At 44.2% G+C, this 8,261-nt stretch overlaps 2 protein-coding genes across 2 annotated transcripts; one reads left to right on the forward strand and one right to left on the reverse strand.

The window, feature by feature from the left end:
• The first annotated feature begins 178 nt into the window (after nt 1-178).
• Nucleotides 179-4,525, forward strand: LOC122042786 (cyclic nucleotide-gated ion channel 17-like). Its single transcript, XM_042603094.1, has 7 exons — nt 179-584; nt 890-1,391; nt 1,752-1,955; nt 2,111-2,421; nt 2,565-2,676; nt 3,396-3,632; nt 3,710-4,525. Exons 1-7 carry the CDS (start codon nt 526-528, stop codon nt 4,421-4,423), a joined length of 2,139 nt encoding a protein of 712 aa, XP_042459028.1. The 5' UTR covers nt 179-525; the 3' UTR covers nt 4,424-4,525.
• A 93-nt stretch (nt 4,526-4,618) lies between these two features.
• LOC122044143 (tetraspanin-12-like) lies at nt 4,619-6,445 on the reverse strand. Its single transcript, XM_042604678.1, has 2 exons — nt 6,260-6,445; nt 4,619-4,924 (listed from the first exon to the last, which is right to left on the reverse strand). The coding sequence occupies exons 1-2, from the start codon at nt 6,443-6,445 to the stop codon at nt 4,619-4,621; spliced, it is 492 nt and encodes a 163-aa protein (XP_042460612.1).
• Between the last annotated feature and the right edge of the window lie 1,816 nt (nt 6,446-8,261).

Below are 8,261 nucleotides of genomic sequence, written 5' to 3' on the forward strand. Positions count from 1 at the left end.
AATTTAAATACGCGAGCCCAAAACATCCGCCCGTTTCTGACGTCTGCCCTTCGTCATAACTGCTACAAGGGATTCGCCAACCGATGTGGGACTCGCGCAGCGAGGCCACTGCAGACCGGGTACAGTATCCGAGTATAAGCATTTGCGTAGACACAGGATCATTGAAAATACAGAGTGGAAGCTGGGCATCCAACTGTCTCCTTTCCCATTCCGACGCCCGTCTCCACTGTTTTCACTTCATATCACGACTCACGAGATGGAGCTAATAACTCTACAACAGATCGTGATTGAACTGCGAGTTGAATCGGCGATCCCTAATCCTTTCTCCGAGTGGAGGCGACTCCGCCTCCGTCCTGTCTCCTGCCTCTCTGTCTGCTTCTGGATCGAAGTCGGGAATCCAATTGATCCCTCTTTGTCCGTTCCTGTGGCCGGATCAGGCTAAAGATCCTGCCTCGGTGTCTCCGGAACCCCACGAGAAGTGAAAAGCTACTTTTTGTTTTCTCCTGCCATTTATTTGAGTGATCCATGTTCGGATCCAGGAGGTTCGACGATGGGATGGAGGTCAGGAAGGAGAGGACTGTAAGGTCAGTTAACGTGCTTTCTTTTTGGCGCTTGATTTGGGGAGTTTCCAGCAGTAATACGAACCTGATTTTGATTTGATCCTCTAATAACCTGGACGCATCATAGTCAATCCTCTACAGATTGAGGATACATTCCGTTTAAATCAGCATCCAGAAGCTACTTTTTGGGTGTTGTTTATATTTCGGTGTTTGAGTTCATACTAGCTTCATGATTGCATTTATTTGATTCGCAAATACTGTGTTGTTAACTTTTAGTTGTGTTAGACTGTTAATTTTTTGGGGGGGACTTCTTCTTATTTGGTGCACAGGATCTATACCGATGAAAAGCAAAATCAAGCTAAAACTACACTCCAAGGCTTGAAGTCGGGTGGGTATACCTCAAATGGAATTGGAAAAGTCGGCACCTGGAAGTCCATAGTTTTCGCTGAGGACCATAAGCCATGGAGGACACACATTCTTGATCCGGGAAGCGACACTGTATTGAAATGGAATCGTGTTTTTCTCATTTCATGCTTGCTTGCACTGTTTATAGATCCATTGTACTTCTATTTGCCGAAGGTCAAAAAGGGCGATAATACCATATGTATCATGATGGACGACCATGTTAGCATTCCTGTCACAATTTTTAGGACACTTGCTGACCTTTTGTACATAGCGCATATTGTGGTGAAGTTTAGAACTGCATATGTGGCTCCAAGCTCAAGAGTCTTTGGCCGAGGGGAGCTTGTTATGGACCCTAAGATGATTGCTAGAAGATATTTGAGATCAGACTTCTTTATAGATCTCGCAGCTGCACTCCCTCTACCGCAGGTAAGCCTCACATTTCTTTTGAAATTGATTTTGTAAGATATGGTTTGTCTTACATTCCATCACTCTGGTGGGTTTTATCCTTTCCTTTCCTCGTCAAAGATACGGTTTGTTATCCTCATAGACTACTTATAATTTTGATTAAATTGTAGAGAAAACCAGATTGATATGATCCTTTACTCGTAATTTGTTTTACTTACAATCCCAGAACTCAGTTATCCATTACATGTTTGTGTCCGCCAACCTTGTTTGCAATTGAACACTTTTCTCAAAAGGAAATTGTCCTGACTTCCTCATTTTATGCCTATCTATTCTAGTTCTTTTTATTGTAACAATTATGGGAACCATCTTATTTTATTTCAGCTGCTCATTTGGTCGGCAGTAAGGAACTCAAGAGTTGAACATAACAATAATGCTCTCGCGCTAATTGTCCTAGTACAGTATATACCAAGGCTTTATCTCATATTTCCTTTAAGTTATCAAATTATTAAAGCTGATGGTGTTGTCACAAAGACTGCTTGGGCTGGTGCTGCATATAATCTACTTCTCTACATGATCGCTAGTCACGTAAGTAACTGGGTATATTTTTCTGTTAATCAGTCGGGTGCAATATTTTGGATGTAATCCTTAATTTTCTACTTACTTCAGTTTAAATGTGTACTTTTTTTAAAAAAAAATTGTCAAATGGTTTCTAATCGTGAACTTATAGATCCACATTACAGGTTCTAGGAGCTTCATGGTATCTACTATCTGTCGAAAGGCAGACTACATGTTGGCGATCAGAATGCAAAAATGAAAATGGAACAACTGGGCCACTATGCAGACCTAAATATTTAAATTGTGCTCAATTAGGTCATCCAGATCACGAGGCATGGGCTCAGGCTACTCAGGTGTTTGGCAATTGCGATGCTAATAACCCCAACATCACTTTCAACTATGGCATTTTCCAAAATGCATTAACCAATGAAGCCCTCTCAACGGAGTTCATCAAGAAATACTTCTATTGCCTTTGGTGGGGTTTGCAGAACCTGAGGTATGTTGAGTAGCTTCAGCAATAGATAATCTTTCCCTGCCCATATTGAGTGTCGTGGTGAAACATATTGATCTTATTATATTTCTGGAGTCTTTCTGTTATCCTTTCATATGCATATATTTATATTTCTTTTGTGCTTTCAGTTCGTATGGCCAGACTTTGACAACAAGCACTTTCATTGGAGAAACATTGTTTGCTATACTAATTGCTATTCTTGGCTTGGTCTTGTTTGCGCACTTGATTGGAAACATGCAGGTACCATCTTAAGGCTCTTTCTTCTGTTCCTTTATTTTCAATCATCATATTGTATGAGATGTAACCAATGGTTGGTTCCATTTGTTTATAGGCTCGCCTCTTTCAAAGCCACTAATTACAGATGTGTTAGCTTAACAAGTACTCACTAAGTTGAGTTTTCATTTACGGACTTACATGCAGTATTTTTAGTATGCTTTGATGTAAAACTTAGTAGGGAAAGGAGAAGTAGCAGAGGAGGTAGCAAGTATGAGCAGTAGATAGTGAGATGATACAACAATAGTTGGGACAATGGTGTATTTATTCCAAAATGATACTTAAACCAAGTTTAGTCTCGGTTGTTAGGATTGCTAGCTAGTATAACTTTGATAAATAGTTTGGGTGAAGAATAGCAAAGATCAAGAGCACACATAGAAGAAAGAAGAAAAAAAATCACTGATTCAACTGCTTCAAATACACATCTTGTCTGATTGCGAATGGTCTGGTCTGGTCTGATCTTTGTAACTCTGCTTAGAAGTTCCAATGCACCCTTAGATGTCTAGGCTAATGTTTGGACTAGTTGATCTCTTCTTCGATTTTGAATTTGTACTATTTTATATAGAAATATAATATGCTATGATTATATTTTCTCTGTCAGCTGTCTAGATATTTCTATGCACTGCATGGTGCAATTTTTTCTACTAGGATGTTTTAATCAATCAAACTCTTTTCTCGTAACATAGACCTACCTGCAATCGATCACCGTGAGACTGGAAGAATGGAGACTAAAACGCAGAGACACAGAAGAGTGGATGAGGCATCGGCAACTTCCTCATGATCTGCAAGAAAGGGTTCGACGCTTTGTTCAATACAAGTGGCTTGCTACTCGTGGAGTGGACGAGGAATCCATTTTGCGGGCTTTACCTGCCGACCTTCGGCGAGATATTCAACGCCACTTGTGTTTAGACCTCGTTCGACGGGTACAAAGCAACATTTTCGTTTCCTCTCGTTTCCCAAGTTCACAACTGACCATGCCAGTTTGGAGTTGGAATTGCAGGTTCCTTTCTTCTCGCAGATGGACGATCAACTTCTAGATGCAATTTGCGAGCGTCTGGTGTCTTCACTGAGCACAGAAGGCACGTTCATCGTTCGGGAGGGAGACCCTGTGACTGAAATGCTTTTCATCATTCGGGGGCGATTAGAGAGCTCGACGACCAACGGAGGGCGGACGGGCTTCTTTAATACGATCACACTGAGGCCAGGTGATTTCTGCGGCGAAGAACTGCTTTCCTGGGCGCTTCTTCCGAAATCCATGGCGAACTTGCCTTCCTCCACTCGGACCGTAAGAGCGCTCGTCGAAGTCGAGGCCTTCGCGCTGCGGGCAGAGGACCTCAAGTTCGTCGCGAATCAGTTCAGGCGGCTCCACAGCCGGAAGTTGCAGCACACGTTCCGCTTCTATTCGCACCATTGGAGGACATGGGCCGCTTGCTTCATCCAGGCAGCTTGGCATCGCTACAAGAGGCGGAAGATGGCAAGGGATCTGAGCATGAAGGAGTCATTCAACTCGCGTACAGACGAATCGGGTCAGGAGGAAGACGAGAGCAATTCGTACTCAAAGAGTTCATCTCGGCCCGAGCAAAATCTCGTCGGAGTCACACTTCACGCGTCCAAGTTTGCTGCCGCGATCAGGAAGGGTGCCCAGAAGATCAAAGGCATGCCCAATTTACAGAAGCCGAGCGAGCCCGATTTCTCTTCTGAATCTTACGATTGATTATTACCTTTTTTTTTCAACCCTGTAAAATATAATACGGATGATGCACACTTCGTTGAAACACTTGGCTGACCTAATTCTGAAGTTCCTGGGTTCCTCTAATCTTTTATTTGTTCACTGCAAGTACATAAACGAAAAAATGAATCGAGATAACAGGCAGAGATACAGCCACATTGTGATTGAACTCGACGTTGATCAAGGGTGAGCTCCAGTTACGTGACGCCGGCGCCTGTTGTTCCTCAACGCGCAGCACGTGAGAGAGGACATGATGATGACGAGGATGAGGAGGATGAGGTTGGCAATGGTGAGCTTCTTCCATCCGCGTCGAAGAACTGCGACGACGCCCGCCTTGCACGAGCTGCAAGAGTAGCAGAGCTGGTGCAGGTTGTTGCTCCACGCTAAGCAATCAGGGGACGACGAAGCGGTAGCGGAATCAGGGATCGTCGATGTTGCGTTCGTGTTCTTGAATTTGCAGTACTTCGGAGGCTTGCAGCAACCAGACTGCATGCGAAAGTGAAATCATTAGAAGATCTTCCTGATGGGAGTTGTCATATGATCGATCATATTCGAAAATAAATCGGGAAGATAGTAAACTGAGGATATAGCTATTGTGTTGATTGGACGTAGACTCCATTTCATTTTGTAATATAAAAAATATCAATGTCGAGTCAGGAAAATGGTCTCAACATTAATCCTCCATGCTTAAGTCAGTCACCGACATGAAAAAGAAGATGAAACAATAGTAGCACTAGCATAAAACATAAATAATATGTACCCGCACCGGTATACGGACCCTCTTTATATTATATTTTGATGGGCGATGTGCACGTTTTTCGAAACATGGGCACATCCTCTGATTTATCCGTCGTACGATTCGCCTATAGACCATTCCACATGTTGACGACGTCATCTCCCAAAACTATATTCAAATACACGTCAGTGTTCCTGTCGATAAACCGAGAGGGATAACCGCTTGGCCAAGTATTCCTCTGCTTGGCTGCTCTATCTTGTGACGACGAGTCTAGATAGTATGTTCTTGTCTGACCGGAATAGCAATCCGATCATCTACACGCGCCCTTTGTCGGTCGGGCGACTTGTGTCTGGTCGGCCTTTAATGTAGGGCTCCGCTTGGCTACCTTTTAGTGGGTCATGTTGGTCCTCTGACGTTGCCCCCTTTAATTTGACCTCCTCGTCAACTGATATCTCCTCTTTTGACCCACACTTGGTGGACTCCTTTATCACTGCATCACAAACCTTCCCCTCAAGTCTAGTCGAAGGAGATGACAAGTCCGACTGACTGGATAAGTAGCGTACCAGGTGACCTTTGATCAGACACTAACCATGGCCTGGTAACTGGTCAGAGGGTCGACCGCCCATTCCTTTATTGGGGATGTGTAGTTGCCGCTCGGATGATGCCTCATAAGTTTGGTGTTGGATCGACCGTTCGTCTATACCATAATCAAATATCTGTGCCGATCGGGATGCTTGAGGCCAATACTTAACAAATTTATTCATTTCTCTAGACTTTCTTGGTTAGGTGCCCAATGACAAGGGCTGACATCATCTCAATTTCTAGAAAATCGTGTAAATCTCTGATCATTATGGCCGAGCACGCTGTCCATGCCTTTTAATTAAACCTCATTAATGTCCTGTTATAACCTGCCGAAACGTGTCCTACTTTCTATCGTCGCATGCTAAATGTGACAGGTGAATAACAGCTTATGAAGTGACAAGCGTCTTTTCAAATTCTACGGCCTGATCTTCTCCTAGTTTTTCGCAACCATTGATCGGACGGCTCAGGGCGATCAGCTGCGAGATTTATAAACATTACTTCACTTTGTCGTCATCTTCATTCCCTGCATTTTCGTCTTTGAGCGGCGTCAGCGACGATTCTTCTCCTCTACTTCTCTGGCGACCATTCTCAGTAAGCTCCTTCTTCTTTTCCTTCGTTGAATCCGTTCGTTGCTTCTTCCCGATTTCCTCGCTTTCGATGGGTAGTTCCTCGCAGCCTCCGGTGTCCATCTCTGGACTCTGGTATACTTTCACCGAGTCTAGGTTTGACGGGGACGACATAGAAAAATTAAAATCCACATACCAGTTTCCCTCTACTTATCAAGTTGATATTGCCTCTGCTTATAATCGGCCACACGAGTCACCAGCCGACTTTTAGACTTTCTTTAAGGACCAGCTTAGTGTAGGCCTTCGGTTTCCCGTTCATCCCTTTTTTTCTGCCTTCTATAAATATTTCCATATTTCCCTACATAAATTAGTATCGAACTCCTTTAGGGTGTTGTGCGGGGTGGTAATTCTCTTCCCCCTGCACGACCTTCCCTTGACTCTTTGGCTCTTTCATTAGTTCTACTAGTCTAAATTATTCGAGTCGGAGACCTTCTTATTCCAAGCCCGAGTGAGCTCGATCTTTTTCGAAAAAATGTCATCCTCCAATAAGCATTGGTGGAAACATTATTTCTTTGTTCGTTTTCCCAAGCGGTCTGACTTCCCGACTGAATAACAGATGAAAGTGATGACAACTCCTTCGCTCAAGAAATATAGAAGCTGATTAGACTATCTCCAAGCAGTATCCAGTTTGGCCGGTCAGAAGTATCACATTCACAAGCTACTGTTGGAGAGCGTCCTGTATATGTTTGGCCTGAGCCCGATCCGAGCACGACTGCCATCCAACTATGCTCTTTCTTCTTCTTATCTTTGAATATAACTGATTTTTTCCTCTTTTTTTGCAGTCCGCGTCATGTTGAGGGCACACCTAGCCAACAAGAGCAAGCTCGGAACGCGGAGATCAACGCAGCAGCGGTAGCCGAGTTGAAGAGTCATGGCCTGCAGCCAGTCATTCATTCTGAAGACCCGCTCAGTTAGGCGAGTAAGACTCCTGCGCCAAACAGCATGGGCGGAGCGAGTTAGACGGCGACTAGTGATGTAGCGACCGCTACAAATAACTTTCTTCCCGAACGACCTTCAATGATGTCGATCGCGTGACGCTCCAATGATGCTACAGAAACGCTACAGTAAAAATTCTAATCCTAGGATTTAACCCCCGAGTATATTCACTCAGCACTCATCCTCGCCCGACCAACCTAGACCTAGCCTTCTAGCCTCCTCCATCAACCTTGCATCCCTCGGATGTCTCCCCATCCTTCACGTCTTGCCTTCTGGAGCTTCCATCGGCTTTGTCATTATTGTTGGGTCTTCCTTTGCCAAGAGGTTGTGCCTCCGGGACTTCATCCATTGCCAAGTCACACTTGGACTTATGTTTCCCAGACTACATGCTTGGAGTTACACCGCCAAGACTCAACCTTGGACTTTCCTCCTTTGCCAATATTACACTTGGACTTTCTTTGTTATACATGTATCTTACACACTCACAATGCATATCAAATACAATAATAAACCTAACTTAAATCTTTGCCCAAATATCAAAACCTATGGCACCTACATTGCTCCAACACGGACGACATCACATCCCGCACCCTCGAGCATTAGATTCGGATCCAAGGGCCGCTAGCACAAATATGGGCTAATGCTAGGGCCCGTGCAACAGTTATCTCTCTGGGGAACTAGCGAATAGTTATACCTAGATGACCACTGGGTATGTTTACTGCCTTTATATTTACTTGTTTTTGCCCCCTCAATCCTTACGATCTCCTTGTCGTTACAATACTGGGTCGAGAGCCTAGTCATGTGTCGGTGGCTGGCATTTCTGAAATGCGAAGTCCAACAACTTCGCGTCCCGAGCGACGTATCCGAAGCCTCACGCGCTCAACTTGAATAGCTGACTACCCAGGTGGCTTAGCTAAAGGTCGATTTGCAGCGAAGCTTTGAG

Source organism: Zingiber officinale, chromosome 2A (assembly GCF_018446385.1).
Source record: "Zingiber officinale cultivar Zhangliang chromosome 2A, Zo_v1.1, whole genome shotgun sequence".
Classification (NCBI taxonomy): domain Eukaryota; kingdom Viridiplantae; phylum Streptophyta; class Magnoliopsida; order Zingiberales; family Zingiberaceae; genus Zingiber; species Zingiber officinale.